The sequence below is a fragment of the Podarcis vaucheri genome (genome assembly GCF_965113315.1).
Source record: "Podarcis vaucheri genome assembly, chromosome: 2".
Classification (NCBI taxonomy): domain Eukaryota; kingdom Metazoa; phylum Chordata; class Lepidosauria; order Squamata; family Lacertidae; genus Podarcis; species Podarcis vaucheri.
In genome coordinates, this window is record NC_138760.1 from 118,276,206 (window position 1) to 118,294,054 (window position 17,849).

Consider the following 17,849-nt stretch of genomic DNA (forward strand, 5'->3'; position numbering starts at 1 on the left):
CCGTGGCACAACGCGCCACTAAGCCATATGGGAAAGACGGCTCTGCAACTAACAGTGGCGTAGCGTGGGGGTTGCAGGGGGGGCCAGCCGCACCGGGCGCAACATCTGGAGGTTAGGGTTAGGGCGCGCAAATCCATGGGTTAGGGGGCGCAAATCTATGGGTTAGGGGGCACAAATTACTTGCCTTGCCTTGCCCCGGGTGCTGACAACCCACGCTACGCCACTGGCAACTAATGTGGAAATGTAGAGAACTGAGTTTAAGGCTGGAAAAATGACAACGTAAATTCAAAATGGACAAATTGGCTCACCCTTAAGAACCAAGCAACACCCGCATTTAGAGCACAGTGGCCCTTGATTCTCTCACCACTGCTGTTTTGTTGTTCTTGTCCTTCTGTTTAGCTAATACAGTGGTACCTCGGGTTAAGAACTTAACTCGTTCTTAACCTGAAACTGTTCTTAACCTGAGATACCACTTTAGCTAATGGGGCCTCCCCCGCCGCTGTGCAATTTCTGTTCTCATCCTGAGGTAAAGTTCTTAACCAAAGGTACTATTTCTGGGTTATTGGAGTCTGTAACCTGAAACATCTGTAACCTGAAACGTCTGTAACCCGAGGTACCAGTATAAAACTAAATTTAAAGGGTTTTTTATAAAAAAAAATATACAGAGAAAGGGAGTGCCACTTCCCTCTTTCTTGAGACAGGGGTCTGACGCTTTTGTTAAGGAAGTAAGAAAGGGATTGTGAGAAACCTTAGTTCACTCTCTCAACTCCTCAGCGGGGAAGGACAGAGTTGTTTGTCCGTTAAAAGGAGGGAGGAGAAGGAACATAACAGAAACCAAAAGGAGCTCTCTATTGCCTCTCCCCAATTCATTATTAAAAATAGATGTGGCGAGCACAATAAAGGCGAGGCTTAATCCATTGTTATCCTCAGTGGGGCTCTTGTATGCCCCAGAGCTTGCCCTCCCTTGATGTAGAGAGTAAACACCTTGGCAGTAACAGGAATCAGAAAAACGAAACCAAGGCTGTCGTTTCGCCCAGGGAGAGGCAGCCATGGCAGCAGGAACCCCTGAGAAGCAGCTTCGCGAAGAAGTGACTTGCTCCATCTGCCTGGACTACTTCGAAGATCCCGTGACTACAAACTGTGGGCACAATTTCTGCCGAGCCTGCCTGAGAGAGGGGCTGGAGAAGAACCCCTTTTGCCCTCAGTGCAGAGCACCCTTGAAGCCACGGCAATTCAAGCCCAACAGGAAACTGGCAAACATGGTCGAAATAATCAGGAAAATTGAGGAGGGGAAAAACACTAAGCTGTGTAAGGGGGACCAGGAACCCTGCAAACTCTTCTGCAAGGATGACCAGGTCCTCATATGCGTGATCTGCAACCTGTCCAAGGAGCACCGAGATCATCATGTCGTCCCTGTGCAGGAAGCTGCCCAGGAGTATAAGGTAGGGAATTGCCACTGTTTGGGGGTCCAGATGGATAGAGCAGGAGGAGACACAATAGATGAGTCTGAAATGGTACATGGTGTGGAGAGCACAGCTGTTCTTTTATTTAAGCCAGCGCTAGGCAGAAGGTGGGACGCGGGTGGCGCTGTGGGTTAAACCACAGAGCCTAAGACTGGCCGATCAGAAGGTCTGCAGTTCGAATCCCCGCAACGGGGTGAGCTCCCATTGCTCGGTCCCTGCTCCTGCCAACCTAGCAGTTCGTAAGCACGTCAAAGTGCAAGTAGATAAATAGGTACCGCTCCGGCCGGAAGGTAAACGGCGTTTCCGTGCGCTGCTCTGGTTCGCCAGAAGTCATGCTGGCCACATGACCCGGAAGCTGTATGCCGGCTCCCTCGGCCAATAAAGCGTGAGCGCTGCAACCCCAGAGTCGGCCACAACTGGACCTAATGGTCAGGGGTCCAGGCAGAAGCTGGTTTGAGATCTGCTGGTGGAACTGTAGGTGATTTGCAATAGGTTGGAAAGGCCTCTTGATTCCCAAATGTTTAATAATAATAGCACAATTGTAGTTAAGCGGCATATAAAGTGTTTAAGTGCTTAAATAAACAAAAGACCTACAATCTAAGTATGCAAAATAGAGGTGGGGTCATGTAGTGAATCACAAGAGGATTGTGTCGGTGGTGGTGTTGTCGTTGTCGTCGCCCTGGCAGCCAACACCAGGAAGCTTTGAAATTAAGAGCTGGGCCTCATCTACAGTCCATCGGATCAGACTTGGCTTTATAAGGAACTCAGTTGGGGGAAACTGGACTGGCTGACTAAGCAAAAGTCTTTTTTTTCTGTTTCTGCAGGGGAAAATCGAGGCCCAGCTCCAAGCCCTGGAGAAAAAGAGAGAAAACATTTTGCACCGGGAACAGGCTGAAGATGAGAAGAAGCAGAAATATTTAGTAGGTGTTTGTTCCTCCAGCTCCAGTACTGGGGATGAACATTTTGGAAGTTGAACCGACTTCTGGAACAGATTCCGTTCAACTTCCAAGGGACGACTGTACTACAAATTTCACAAAAGCTCATTCTTGTCATTGTAGACACATGCAAAGCGGATGCTCCCCCAGACATTTCCAAATGACTGAATTATTCAAAATGCAATTTAAAACAAGCAATTTAAACTATCCTCAATGCACATTTTGAACCGACATAGCCAGCGGCGGAGAACGGGTGGGGCGGTGCAGGCGGTCTGCCCCAGATGTCATCCCTGAGGGGGGGTGACAAAATCCCCCCTGGGTGGATCACTGCCACGCCAATAGGGATGTCTATAGGGATGGGACAGGACATGCGGTGCCAGTAGAGACAGGGTGCACCGTGGGGCCTCAGCTGACCTACAGCTGGGGGAAGACAGTGGGCGGACAGTGGCTGTGCTGTGCAGTCCCATCCTGTCCCCCGTGCACACCACGTCCCTATGGGCAGTTCACCTTGCCCCTGTGGGCAGTTTGCATCACCCCTATGGGCAGTTTGCCCCGCCCCCTGGCATGCCGCCTCAGGTGCCCAAGAGGCTTCCTCCGCCGCTGGACGTAGCAGGCTGTTGAGGTATAAGGTGCCCAGAAAACCTTTTAAGAGAATACATGGGTACGGGTCTTGTGGAGACCGTCAGTACTTGCCAGAGGAAGGGAAGCATCATGATGTCAAAACGATCAACAATTACCTGACATTCAGAAGACATCTTAAGGTGGCCCTGTTCAGGGAAGTTTTAAATAATAATAATAATAATAATAATAATAATAATAATAATAATAATAATAATAATAATAATTTATTATTTATACCCCACCCATCTGGCTGGGCCCCCCCAGCCACTCTGGGCGGCTTCCACCGAAACCAAAAATACAATAAAATATCAAACTTTAAAAACTTCCCTGAACAGGGCTGCCTTAAGATGTCTCCTGAATGTCAGGTAGTTGTTTATCGCTTTGACATCTGCTGGAAGGGCGTTCCACAGGGCGGGCGCCACTACCGAGAAGGCCCTCTGCCTGGTTCCCTGTAGCTTTGCTTCTCGCAATGAGGGAACCGCCAGAAGGCCCTCGGTGCTGGACCTGAGTGTCCGGGCAGAACGATGGAGGTGGAGACGCTCCTTCAGGTATACTGGACTGAGGCCATTTAGGGCTTTAAAGGTCAGCACCAACACTTTGAATTGTGCTCGGAAACATACTGGGAGCCAATGTAGTTCTTTCAAGACCAGTGTTATGTGGTCTCGGCGGCCGCCCCCAGTCACCAGTCTAGCTGCCGCATTCTGGATTAGTTGTAGTTTCCAAGTCACCTTCAAAGGTAGCCCCACATAGAGCGCATTGCAGGAGTCCAAGCGGGAGATAACCAGAGCATGCACCACTCTGGCGAGACAGTCCGCAGGCAGGTAGGGTCTCAGCCTGCATACCAGATGGAGCTGGTAAACAGCTGCCCTGGACACAGATTTGACCTGTGCCTCCATGGACAGCTGTGAGTCCAAAATGACTCCCAGGCTGCGCACCTGGTCCTTCAGGGGCACAGTTACCCCATTCAGGACCAGGGAGTCCTCCACACCTGCCCGCCTCCTGTCCCCCAGAAACAGTACTTCTGTCTTGTCAGGATTCAACCTCAATCTGTTAGCCGCCATCCATCCTCCAACCGCCTCCAGACACTCACACAGGACCTTCACCGCCTTCACTGGTTCTGATTTAAAGGAGAGGTAGAGCTGGGTGTCATCTGCATACTGATGAACACCCAGCCCAAACCTCCTGATGATCTCTCCCAGCGGCCGCATGTAAATGTTGAAAAGCATGGGGGAGAGGAAAGAACCCTGAGGCACCCCACAAGTGAGGGCCCAGGGGTCTGAACACTCATCCCCCCCCACCACTTTCTGAACACGGCCCAGGAGGAAGGAGCGGAACCACTGTATAGTGTGATTTTAGTGTATTTTTGGTTTCTATGGAAGCCACCCAGAGTGGCTGGGGAAACCCAGCCAGATGGGCAGGGTACAAATAATAAATTTATTATTATTATTATTATTATTATTATTATTATTATTATTATTATTATTAATACTAAGTGCCAAATTACAGTGGTACCTCGGGTTACATACGCTTCAGGTTACAGACGCTTCAGGTTACAGACTCTGCTTACCCAGAAATATTGCTTCACGTTAAGAACTTTGCTTCAGGATGAGAACAGAAATTGTGCTCCGGTGGCGCGGCAGCAGTGGGAGGCCCCATTAGCTAAAGGTTAAGAATGGACCTCCAGAACGAATTAAGTACTTAACCCGAGGTACCACTGTAATTCGTTGCTACAGGCACACACTGTCGCTTTATTTGGAGGGGTTGTATGCCCTCCCCCTCATCCCCCTAAAAGTCTGCTCTGGAAGTTCCCCTATCCCCCTGGAGCAGATTTGAGGTTGCCTGGGGGTTGTAGAACAGGAAAGGGGAATTCTGTTGTGTGAACAGAAGTGTGTTGTGCAAGTGGGACAGCAGCGCCAGATACAACCCAGTCTCCTACTCCCCTGTTTGCCACCTTTCCTTATGTCTCTTTTCCCCCCTGCCACTCTAGTCGCAGGTGGGAGTGGAGAAACTCAATATCAGGTGTGTTTTCAAGCAAATGCAGAAGTTCCTTAAGGAAAACGAGCGCCGTTGGCTGGCCCAGCTAGGAGATCTGGAGAGAGAGGTTGAGAAGACATGGAAAGAAAATGTTGCCAGCCTCTCCGATGAGTCTTTCCGCCTCAACACGCTTATGAGCGACATGGAGAGGAAGAGGCAGCAGCCAGACAGCAAATTCTTGCAGGTGAGACTTGAGACAGAGATGGATCCCACTCTCTTGTTATGAAAAAACGTGCCTAGGCTTTCCGTTGTTGTGCCCATAACCTAGGTTTAAGGTGTCATTTAGCTCCTAGCTTTCATATCTCAGTTTCTAACACTGTATAATAATTATTAAATAAATCTGAAACAAGGCAACTAACTGACACAGCCATCCTTCAAAATTCACACTTCTCTGAATTTTGCCACGCACGTCTCCAGCAAAACACTGTGTATGCATTATACTAAGGAAAATTGATGTACAAAAATGTGTGTATTTGAGGGGGGAATGCATAGAAAAATGCACATTATTAGGAGACTGATGAATTTCCGTGAAGGACTTCCATCGCAAATAGTTTTGGAAACGTCGAGAACTGCATTTAGGGCTGCAAAAACCAGAAGCTGCAGGAAAGTGGAATTAACAGATGCACCTGTCCCAACCTGAGACCCATTTCTCTCTTTCTTTCAGGACATAAAAAATACCCTGAGCAGGTATGTGACTCTTTCTGTGTCCGCTTGCTGCTCTTTCTGGTTTTGATGGTCTCTTGCAGCAAAAGCAACAAATGATATTGCGGCACCTTTAAAGACAAATGGATTTATTACAGCATGTAAGCTTTCGTGGATGACTGTTCCCTTGATCAGATACCTGATGTTGTTACCATGAGTTTCAGGAACACAGCTACAGTACATAGTTGGAGAGGGAGGGGCAGTATCGTAAACAGTGAGGTCAAAAGGAAGTGAAGGTTTTGAGCAGTGGACTCCTCTCTCTCTCTCTCTCTCTCTCTCTCTCTCTCTCTCTTGCTTTCGCTTTGTCTCACTCTCTAACACTCACTCACCAATTACAGCGGTACATTCTGGAAGACCGTTTGAGTTCTAAAATGTTCAAAAACCGAAAACAGTCAAAAATTAGGCTTCAGGATCTTGCACACAGCAGAAGCTGCGTGGCATATTCAACTTCCGAGGCGTGTTCAGAAACCAAAGCATTTGCTTCCAGGTTTACGGCGTTCATAAACCGAAATGTTCGACAATGGAGACATTCGAAAACTGAGGTATTGCTGAAGGAACCTTGTCACAAGTAAATAAAATATCCGGTCTGCCGCTTCATGCTACAATGGGATAAGGGAATCTGCGGTTCTTCTGGTGCTGCTGAACTACAGCTCCCATCATGCCTGACCATTGCCCATGCTGGCTGGGGCTGATGGGAGCTGTAGTCTAACAATATCTGTAGGGTCATGGATTCCCCAGCCTTGTGATTCAGGCCTGCAGGAGGAAACAGTGCTTTCAAACCATTCTTTTAACTGGCTCTCAACTTCTTTCCAGGTGTCAGGAGGGGCAACTAAGGCAGGTGGTGGAGCTTTCTCCAGGGCCTGAGGAAGGACTCAGAAGTTACTCTCATAAAAGACTGGTTCTCAAAAAGGTCATGGAAGAAATTGAAGGTATTAGGGGACAGCTCCAGGAGGCGGGCGGGTTTTCCAGATTGGGTGCATGCAAAGCGAGGGGCTGGCTTTCTCTGCAATGTCCCAGGTGTCTGACAAGTGAGGCTGTGTCACACCTCTTCCCATTTCCTAAAATGGGGCTCAGGGTGTCTTCCGTAAAAGGTTCCTCCTCCTCAAAGGCCACCTCTGCACCATACATTTGAAGCACTGTTATTAGATCACTTTAAGTCATGGCTTCCCACCCCCCAGGAATCCTGGGAAAGGTACCTTGTCAAGAGTGCAGAGACATCTTCTCACTTCACAAAACTACAATTCTGGGAGTGGTTTAACAATCAAATCCTTCTGAGAACTGTAGCTCTGTAAGAGGAATGAGGGTCTCCCAGAGTTTGGAGACCCACAGACTAGACCACATTATACTGGCTTATCAGGGATGCCAATTTGAATAAAATATTGTGGGGCCCAGGTAAGCTCCGCCCCACTGATCACATGACACAGTGCACACACACCATTTGAATGGGAATGCCCATCAACTTTGTGGGGGCCCGGGCCCCTCAAATATATAATAAGCCGCGTAGGAGTTAGCTGCTATGCGGCTTATTATTGACTCCATCTAATATATGGTTTCTAAACTTGCATCTGTGCATATTAAACTACCCGGGAGTAGCCAGCTTGGTGCTTTCTAGATGTCACCAGTCTCAACTAACATAGTCAATGATCGTAGTCCAAATAGCCCCAGAAGGACCAGATGTTCCCCATCCCTCCTTGGGAAGAGACTGCCCCCAACCAGTCTCAACTCTTTGTGGATGATTATGGGTTGGACTACAGCAGGGGTAGCTAATGCAGTTCCCTCCAGGTCCCGTGGAGAGACTCCTGCTCATGTCAGCCCTAGCCAAGATGGAGTCCAGCATGTTAGAATTCCTGCTCCATGGTTGCAGTCATGGGATCACATGACGGTATATGTTTTGTCTCCACAGAGTGGGAAGTGACAGGAACAGGATGTTTGTGTTACTGTATTCCATGAAGTGGGACTATTGTCCTTTGTTCTTTTTCTTTTTGCTGTCTGATGCTAGAGAGAGAGGGAGCCATGTTGCAGTGCTCCGTGTGTGTTTATATGTAAATAAAGTAGATTAGCCAAAATGCTAACCTGTTACGCATGATGTGCAAACTCAGCAGATCCCTAAGTGTGACGGTGTCAGTTAGCATTGGTCGCTGTGATGTTCGGGCTGAAGAAAGCTTTTGAAGCTCCCGAATGAAAGACCAGGAGGGAGAGAACATGCCAGTTGGGCATGGTTCTACTCGAGTGTAGGCTGAGCTCCTGACACAGCAACATCTGGAGAACCCCAGCTACCTCTGGACTAGAGCATTTCTCCTGGTGGAGATGGAAATGGAGGGGGTGGAATCTATTGCCTGGCAACTTAAGTACCCATTAATGCAGTCACCCACTTCTTAAGCAGGAACAGAGTGCAACAGCTCTCTCCTGATCTGCAATTCACTGGTGACTGGTATTCACAGCCATGCTGCCTCTGACAGTAGAGGGAGAACATAGCCATGGAGCCAGTGTGGTGTAGTGGTTAAGAGCAGTAGACTTGTAATCTGGGGAACTGGGTTCGCTTCCCCGCTCCTCCACATGCAGCTGCTGGGTGACCTTGGGCCAGTCACACTTCTCTGAAGTCTCTCAGCCCCACTCACCTCACAGAGTGTTTGTTGTGGGGGAGGAAGGGAAAGGAGAATGTTATCCGCTTTGAGACTCCTTCGGGTAGTGATAACGCGGGATATCAAATCCAAACTCTTCTTCTTCTTCTCCTTTGATTCTTCCTCTCCATCAAGTTGCTTCCCTTTACTCCTAAAGCAGTTTTCAAATCTAAAAAAGAAGCAGCATAGATTTGTTCACTAGTGTTGTTTAAATGCTGGTTGTACGAAGTTATTTTGTGATTGACTCATGTTGCTGTGTGCCTCACCTGAAGTAAATTTGTCCTCCTTTCCTTCCCATAACAGAGTCTTTGGAAGAAGCACTGAGCAAAGGTAATTTTGTGGTAGTTTTATGGGAAGCAAAACTCTGGTGAGGGGAGACGATGGGAGGAGTCCCTCATTCAAAAATGAGAGATGGGGAGAGGAAGGCGTTTGCATTGCACCAGGTGAAAGGTGGGGAGGAAATGATGCAGTTTTGGGTTTTGGCGAGGCTGCCTGGAGGACTCCTAAGGAGATGGGAGAGGAGAGGAGGCTGAGGGAAACCTCCACAAGGGGGGAGTGTTCAGAAAAGGGTAAGAGGCTGCCAGCTCTGCAGGCAAGAGGCGAAAAACTGGGCTCTTGAGCCCCACAGGGAAGCCACAGAAAGAATGTACAGTGGTACCTCGGGTTAAGAACTTAATGCGTTCCGGAGGTCCGTTCTTAACCTGAAACTGTTCTTAACCTGAAGTACCACTTTAGCTAGTGGGGCCTCCTGCTGCCGCCACACAATTTCTGTTCTCATCCTGAGGTAAATTTCTTAACCCAAGGTACTATTTCTGGGTTAGCTGAGTCTGTAACCTGAAGCATCTATAACCCAAGGTGCCACTGTAGTTGCTCAAGGCAGCTGTGGACTCCAAAAGGTCGAAAACCTCTGGTGTAGAAATAAATTAGATTGCAGGGGGTTGGACTACATGCCCTTTGGGGGCCTTTCCAATTCTGTGATTCTGTGATTCTAACACTCAGCCTTGTTATATGGCTTCCTAGGTTTCTAATTAAAATGCTCATCTCAGTTTTCTGTGTTTCTTTCGTCGTTCTTTTTTTTTTTCTTTTCATGAAACGACATACTTGCTATATGTATTATTATCTTGCTTTACGTTTCTTCACATTTTATTCCCCAAAAACAGAGCCGGCAAACGAAACGATGAGCAAAGGTAAATATTAGCAGGGAAATGTAGGAGATGGGGGAACTCTTGATGGGTGATGAAGGCTTAAATATCTATAATGAGGTTGCATCTGGCAGGTGGTTCCACACACCTTTCTTTCAGAAATGTCAAAGAACCTGACTGATAGAGGCAGACCAGAGTAGCAGCTCACAGAGATTGCAGATGTGGATTGATTATTATTATTATTATTATTATTATTATTATATGCCTATATTGACGTTCCTTCCAATGGAACCCAGGAAGGCAAACACCAAAGTAAAATTAAACACTAACCACCACCACCAAATTAAAAATAAAATAAAAACTTTTTTTAAAAAAATAATAACATGAAAAAAAACATTTTTGATGTCAAGATCAGTTAAAACATTTTTTAAAATTGCCAGCACCCAGTCATTGCTCTTCTGCTTTAAATTGCCAATATAATCACAGTTCTTCCAGACTTAATAGATTCCAAACAACTTTCTGCAACCCTGTGAGCAGAATCTTCTCTTTCCATCTCCGGATGTTGTGAAGAGGGAAGTTTTCAATGGGACCATAATGTGAGGGGAAGTATCAAATTCTCCCTCCCCCTTTACTGCACTCTCAGCTATGATTCATTCTCCTCAGACGCAATTGATGGGGTGGGGAGAAACTGTCTCAGCTGTGATGCTATTGAAAAGGGAAGGGTTAAAGTGATAGAGCTGATTTATAGGGAGGAGAGAGAGACCATGGAAGCCCCATAAAAAAGTGAGTTAACTAAGGGCTTATCCACATTTACCTTTTGCCCCATGCTTCCTAGGCACAGGTTCTGCACTTAAAAGCTCTGCGTCCAAGTATTTGTTTGTTTTGCCCTAGCGCTTTCCGTGTGAAAACCTGCTCTTTAGCTCTTAATCAGAGCAAACGTCAATTCAAGTTTTCCCGTAGATTGCCATTTGCTCCGATTGCGCTTTAAAGAGCAGGTATTTGTGGGGAAATCTCTGGGGATGAAGAAAGGGTGCCTGGAAAAAGTGGGGTGGGGAGGCAAGTGTGGACAAGCCCTCAGTGTGACTGTTCTGCTTTAAATTCCCAGTGTGGAAGCTGAGCGAGGGTGTGAGCTGACCCCGTGATGTCCTCTGTTTTTGTTGGTTGTTATGGGCATGCATTTTTGTGCTTTTATATTGTGAACCACCCTGTTATCTTCAGACGAAGGATATAAGAATCAGCGAGAATGCTGATTGCTAAAAATTGGAAGGGAGAAAAAACACCTGCGAAGGAAGAATAGCAAATTAAATTATGTGAATACTTAGAAGTAGCAAAAATGACAAAGGTAATCAGGAACCAATCAAACCAAAAGAATTTACAGAGTAAAGTGCAAGTAGATAAATAGGTACCGCTCCGGCGGGAAGGTAAACGGCGTTTCCATGTGCTGCTCTGGTTCACCAGAAGCGGCTTAGTCATGCTGGCCACATGACCCGGAATCTGTACGCCGGCTCCCTCGGCCAATAAAGCGAGATGAGCTCCACAACCCCAGAGTCGTCCGCGACTGAACCTAGTGGTCAGGGGTCCCTTTACCTTTACCTTTACTTTTCTCAAAGTAGATAACAATAGATAATTATGTAAGATCAATGAATTAAAAGAAGAAAAAGGACACAGTTAAAAAGTAAAGAAGAAGTAAGGAGGTGGAGGGAAGTCACTCTTAAAGATTTTAAGACTTAATGTAGCAGTATTATTTGATGTTGAATTATTTTGGTTTTTTGTGTGTAGCTTATTACGTCTTGAATAATGGATGGAGTAACTGTACTAATAATCAAACTCAGTAAAGAATATATCCAGAATATCCAGAATCTTTGGGCGAAGGGTTTTCCATGGGGAGGGAGTGGGCCAAGCGGAAAACTGCTTGGACCCACGCTTTCTAGGTACGGGAACAGCAGAAGTGTGGGCGAGCCCCAAAAGGAGGAGGGAAAGGAACAAGTTCAGCAGCAGGCAGGGGAAGAGGAGGAAGTGAGAAACAGTTTCTACCTAAATGCAATTTTAGTTTTAAACGCAGTGTAAGGAGTCTCTATGGGAGTATATTGTATTTAAAAATGGGGTATCAGAGTTTTTAGGGGGCTAACCAGGTTGGGATAGCAGCCTTGGTGGGTTTTGAATGTTTTATGTACATTTTTCAATTTTGTCGTTTTGTATGGGAGAATGGCAATAAAGATTATTGTATCATATCGTATTATTATTATTATTATTTATTTATTTATTTATTTATTTATACCCTGCCCATCTGGCTGGGTCCCCCCAGCCACTCTGGGTGGCTTCCAACAAAACACTAAAATACAATAACCTATTAAACATTAAAAGCTTCCCTAAACAGGGCTGCCTTTAGATGTCTTCTAAAAGTTTGATAGTTATTTTTCTCTTTGACATCTGGTGGGAGGGCATTCCACAGGGCGGGTGCCACTACCGAGAAGGCCCTCTGCCTGGTTCCCTGTAACTTGGCTTCTCGCAGCAAGGAAGCCGCCAGAAGGCCCTCGGTGCTAGAACTCAGTGTCTGGGCAGAACGATGGGAGTGTAGATGCTCCTTCAGGTATACTGGACCGAGGCCATTTAGGGCTTTAAAGGTCAGCACCAACACTTTGAATTGTGCTCAGAAACGTACTGGGAGCCAATGTAGGTCTTTCAAGACCGGTGTTATCTGGTCTCTGCGGCCGCTCCCAGTCACCAGTCTAGCTGCCGCATTCTGGATTAATTGTAGTTTCCGGGTCACCTTCAAAGGTAGCCCCACATAGAGCGCATTGCAGTAGTCCAAGCGGGAGATAACTAGAGCATGCACCACTCTGGCAAGACAGTCCATGGGCAGGTAGGGTCTCGGCCTGCGTACCAGATGGATCTAGTAAACAGCTGCCCTGGACACAGGGTATTGTATGGTATCGTAGATGGCTCTGGGGAGGCCCTGGTCACTTGGCAGCCACTGAGCTCAACATTTTCTTTTCTCTCTTTTTTTAACGCCGCTCACCTTCTTTCCTTTCTCTCTCTTATCCCCTTCAGTGAACGTGATTCTGGATCCCGACACGGCACACCCTTTCCTGGTTCTCTCGGAGGACCTGAGCAGCGTGAGATGGGAAGACGGATATCGGGACCTGCCTGAGAACTTCGGTAGATTTGACAGGGAATTCTGCGTGCTGGGCTGCGAGAGATTCACGTCGGGAAGACACTGGTGGGAGGTGGAGGTGGAAGAGGAGGAAGGGGCGATGTGGGCCTTAGGGGTGGCGCGAGTTTCCCTCAGGAGGAAGGGGTGTTTCAGCTTCAGTCCGAAGGAAGGTATCTGGGCTGTGGGGAAGAGACCGCACTGCCCGCCTTGGCCTTGCCAACTGTTTGCTTTAACTTCCCCTGAGTGGACTCCTTTGGCCTTGAGCCACGAGCCCAGGAAGATCCGGGTGTCCCTGGACTATGAAGGGGGCCAGGTCCACTTTTTTGATGCCGATTCAGATGGCTTGATCTTTGCTTTCCCTTCAGCCTCCTTCTCCGGGGAGAGGATCCTGCCCTTTTTCCAGGTGGTCTCAGGGGTCACAATGAATTGCTGAATCTTGAGGGGAATCCTCATTTACACCACACACAACACCATTAATGGAGGCCCTTTTGACTCCGATCATTAGGGTGGGGAATCTGAGGCCCCTCCAGATGCTCCCATCAACCCTCATGCTGGCTAGGGGCTGGTGGGAATGATGACCAACATCTGCAGGGCCACAGGTTCCCCACCTCAGATCTATGCTGAAATATACTCGGAGTCGAGAGTGGATTTCATGCTCTTTATTCAGCTCATAGTGGTGAGGAGGAATGGAAGTTCCCCTAGAATGTCTGCTTTATATACATTATTTACACAATAGGCCCCACGTGATTGGCTAATTCCGGGATTCACCTGTAGGCCAATTAGGTTGCAGATTCACTTCCACCTGGAGCTGGATTGGGTGGCTCCTGTGGACCAATCAGACTGCTGCATTCTGAATCCTATTGTTCTAGGACCAATCAGACTGCTGCCTTTCGGACCCTATTCAACTCAGTACATAACATATGCTCAGAGCCAAGCAAGAGGCTACAGTCCGGGCCCCTCAGGGCAACACATTTATCGAGCATTCGCCCTCATTTGCTTACATAGAGGTTTGGCTTTATCTAGTCTTTCCCGAATATTCCTTCTGCTTTGCTGGTGTGGCAGTTACACAGCGACAGACAGACGTTTATTCTGCATTCATCTGAAGGGGCCAATCATATAGAGAACAATATTCTAATGGCCCCTTCACATCCACATCCTGGTTGGATGGGGAACAAAACTCCTTCGTTGATTATTCGGATGAACACTTAATCTTAACCGATTTGATATTTGCTGTATTTTTGTCTTTAAACCTTTCACAAGTTGCTTTGTGGCTCTTTCATTTCAAAAGGCGATGGATAAATAAATAAATCTCCTTATTTGCTTTCAGTGTGTATGCGTGCCTCCCTGTTATTAAGTCAGCCCACACTTTTTAATGCATTTCTCAGACGCTTTCCAAACTGCAGGAAGTCAGGTTCTTTTTTCCGTTAAGTGGGTTTTTTGAGTTGGGGTGAGTGACCTTGGGGTGAGTGACTTTAAATGCTCAAACCTTTAAATAAGGGGTAAGCAACCTAAGGTCCGGGGGCTGGATCCGGCCCAATCGCCTTCTCAATCCGGCCTGCGGACGGTCCAGGAATCAGCATGTTTTTACATGAGTAGAATGTGTCCTTTTATTTAAAATGCATCTCTGGGTTATTTGTGGGGCATAGGAATTCGTTCATTATTTTTTTCCTTCAAAATATAGTCTGGTCCACCATACGAGGAACGGTGGACCGGCCCATGGCAGAAAAAGGTTGCTGACACCTGCTTTAAATGTTAAAACCTAAATTTCTGGTGCAAACTTACCACAAAATACGTAGTGACTGTCTGGAGGCGCTTTTATCCACTTCTGGGTATTCATTCATTTTACTTATTTCATAAAAATTATACACCATGTGATTCTTTAACAAGAGATCTTAGAATGGCTTACAAAAAGAATGAAACATAAAATATTGGTAAACACAGTTAAAAGCAACAATTTAAAGAAACAAGATAAGGAAACAAGATAAATTAAGAATTGTGCAAACTAATCATGGACAAAGCCATCAAAGTAAGTAACAATTTCATTCTAACTTCCTCCAGCCCATCCAGTTGTAAAACAATTTGAAAACAAGTTTCCTAACATGGTCTAACTTCTATGTAACTTAGCATCCTAATATTTTGAAATACAATGCACACTGTATAAATGTAAATAAATTAAAAATATTTTCCAGCTATCAACAGGTTAAATAGAAGATAGGAACAAAACAAGAGGGCAAGAAGAGCATACTTTTAAAGAACATTGGGAAATGTTTGTTGAATATATGGAAAATAACTGTACAGCTGAAAACACTGGCAGCATTAAGATAAACTCAACAGAGTAAATAATTCTTGATGGATGTAAAAGTGGAAAATTGATTTGAATGGTTATAGTAAAATATGCAGGGATTTGGATATGTAAAATGAACCATGGAAACAAAAAAAGGGAAGTCGCTGGATATTTTGAAGTTTGTAAAATGTTTATTAAATTATAAAGCAGAAAATTTAATAAAAGTTATTATATCAAAGAAGAAGAAGATAGGGACAAAACTAGAATTAATGGGCTGTATGCCTTTCACTGCCTCTGGCTCCATCATGTTACTTGGAACCTTGCGCTATTAATCTATAGTGTTTGATTTTTGTATGGAAATTTGTTCTAATGTGTTTAGTTCTGGCTATTCCATTTTACTTTTGTTTTAAGAACATAAGAAGAGACTGTTGGATCAGGCAAATTGCCCATCTAGTCCAGCATCCTGTTCTCACAGTAGTAGTAATAAATAATAATAATAATAATAATAATAATAATAATAATAATAATAATAATTTATTTATACCCTGCCCTCTCTGGGTGGCTCCCAACAGAATATTAAAAACACTATAAAACATCAAACATTAAAAATTTCCCTAAACAGGGCTGCCTTCAGATGTCTTCTAAAAGTCTGATACTTGTTTATTTCCTTGACATCTGGTGGGAGGGCGTTCCACAGGGAGGGTGCCACCACCGTGAAGGCCCTCTGCCTCGTTCCCTGTAACTTTGCTTCTCACAGTGGGGGAACCGCCAGAAGGACCTCAGAGCTGGACCTCAGTGTCCGGGCAGAACAATGGGGGTGGAGACGCTCCTTCAGGGATACTGGGCCGAGGCCGTTTAGGGCTTTAAAGGTCAGCACCAACACTTTGAATTATGCTTGGAAACTTTATACAGTGGTACCTCGGGTTACATACACTTCAGGTTACATACGCTTCAGGTTACAGACTCCGCTAACCCAGAAATAGTGCTTCAGGTTAAGAACTTTGTTTCAGGATGAGAACAGAAATCGTGCTCCGGCGGCGCGGCGGCAGCAGGAGGCCCCATGAGCTAAAGTGGTGCTTCAGGTTGAGAACAGTTTCAAGTTAAGAATGGACCTCCGGAACGAATTAATTTCTTAACCCGAGGTACCACTGTAAAGTTCTCTCATGTTGCCTCTTGAGTGCCTTTCAACTAAAAAGTCCCAAACATTGCAGCCTTTCTTATTTTATTTATTACACCGCCTTAGCTTTTCCAGGATCAAAAGGTGGAGTACATGGTTCTCTTCCTCCCCGTTTCATCTTCACAACAACCCTGAGGGGTCGGCTAGGCTAAGAGATGGCGACTGACTAGTCATCCCCTTCATCATTTTGACGGTCCTTTTCTGAACTTTTTCCCCCTTTCCTTTGCCCTCGGTTATTATACGACGTTTATTATAAATAAATATATGAAAAAACCCTACTCTATTTTAATATATATACACAGACACTTATTATATTATATTATATTATATTATATTATATTATATTATATTATATTATATTATATTATATATTAATTGTTAAATATTTATATATATATTACTTATATATATATATAATTTATTTTTCTATTTTACATTTTAGAATATTCATGTAAACAACCTTAAAATATCAATGTAATGAATTGGGGGGAAAATGTTTAAAATCACTTTTCAAAAACAAGCAAACTTAGTCCTTTTTGTTGGGGATAGTTCATATGGAAATTCCCAGGTGTCGTTAGCCCAAAAATAGAAAACGAGCGAGGTCCCAACTAAAGAAGAATGGCAACTTAAGCTGATGGAATATGTGCAGCTTGCAGACCTAACATATAGAATAAGAAAATTCCTTCCAGTAGCACCTTAAAGACCAACTAAGTTAGTTCTTGGTATGAGCATTCGTGTGTATGCACACTTCTTCAGATATAGAATATAGAATAAGAATAAGAATATATGTATATAGAGAACAATATGTATGTAAGAGAACAAGAAGAACATATGTTTAAAGAAGATTGGAAAATGATTACTGAATATATGGAGGAAAATTGTGTTTATTTGAAAACGTGGGCAGCTTTAAGATAAATTCAACAGTGTAAATCAGTTTTGATGGATGAAATAATGGAATGCTGAATGGTTCAGTTTAGTTAAGTAAAATATGCAGGGATTTAGGTTATGCAAAATGAAACATGTATAGAGGAGAAGGGAAGTCATTGATATTTTAAGGCGCTCTCTATTTATTTTTAAGCTGCTTCTGCTCTGAAAGCGGCTCCTCCAGCTTCCACCGCGCGGTTTATTCTCGCAGGATCCTCCTCTGCTTTCCCCAGGGATCAACCCGCAAGGAAACGCCCAGGCAGTCTCGGAAAGGAGAAACGAAACTTAAAAAGAGGGTGTTCTCTTAGGGCTCTCCAGGGAGACGCAGCGATGGCGGCCGTGCAAGAGCTCTGCGATGAAGCGACGTGCTCCGTCTGCCAGGACTACTTCCGAGACCCGGTGACTCTGGACTGCGGGCACAACTTTTGCCGCGCCTGCCTGGCGGGTCTCTGGGAAGGATCCGGCCCCGACTCTCCCTCCTGCTGCCCGGAGTGCAAAGAAGCCGTGCAGCCCAGGAACTTCAAGCCCAACCGGCAACTAGCCAACGTCGCGGAGCTGCTCAGGAAACTCCAGGAGGGAGAAGGGGGAGGAAGGCGCGCATCAGGCGCGGGGCAGTGGCAGATGTGCCAAGCGCACCAGGAGCCGCTGAAGCTCTTCTGCAAGGACGACGAAGCGCCCATCTGCGTGGTGTGCGACAGGTCCAAGGAGCACCGCGAACACCGCGTGTGTCCCATGGAAGAGGCGTCCCAAGAGTACAAGGTAGGGAAGTCACCGCGGTTGGGTGGGTATCTG

General features: G+C 45.7%; 2 protein-coding genes across 2 annotated transcripts in view; both read left to right on the forward strand.

Moving 5' to 3' along the window:
- The first annotated feature begins 738 nt into the window (after positions 1 to 738).
- LOC309524950 (E3 ubiquitin-protein ligase TRIM7-like) lies at positions 739 to 14,075 on the forward strand. The gene is made up of 8 exons (XM_082210211.1): positions 739 to 1,442; positions 2,288 to 2,383; positions 5,007 to 5,237; positions 5,718 to 5,740; positions 6,569 to 6,684; positions 8,680 to 8,706; positions 9,537 to 9,563; positions 12,570 to 14,075. Exons 1-8 carry the CDS (start codon positions 1,050 to 1,052, stop codon positions 13,103 to 13,105), a joined length of 1,449 nt encoding a protein of 482 aa, XP_082066337.1. The 5' UTR covers positions 739 to 1,049; the 3' UTR covers positions 13,106 to 14,075.
- A 3,265-nt stretch (positions 14,076 to 17,340) lies between these two features.
- LOC309526184 (uncharacterized protein) overlaps positions 17,341 to 17,849 on the forward strand; it is a 28,039-nt gene continuing 27,530 nt past the window's right edge. Inside the window, exon 1 of the mRNA XM_082212099.1 lies at positions 17,341 to 17,816. Coding sequence (XP_082068225.1) covers positions 17,388 to 17,816 — 429 coding nt within the window. The 5' untranslated portion in view covers positions 17,341 to 17,387. The remainder of the gene's footprint in view (positions 17,817 to 17,849) is intronic.

Excerpts from the sequence above, each read along its gene's own strand:
- LOC309524950 (XM_082210211.1), top strand. The coding sequence starts at position 1,050 with ATGGCAGCAGGAACCCCTGAGAAGCAGCTTCGCGAAGAAGTGACTTGC. Across the intron at positions 5,238-5,717 it reads CAGACAGCAAATTCTTGCAG|GACATAAAAAATACCCTGAG; the intron begins GTGAGACTTGAG and ends TCTTTCTTTCAG. Across the intron at positions 8,707-9,536 it reads GGAAGAAGCACTGAGCAAAG|AGCCGGCAAACGAAACGATG; the intron begins GTAATTTTGTGG and ends CCCCAAAAACAG.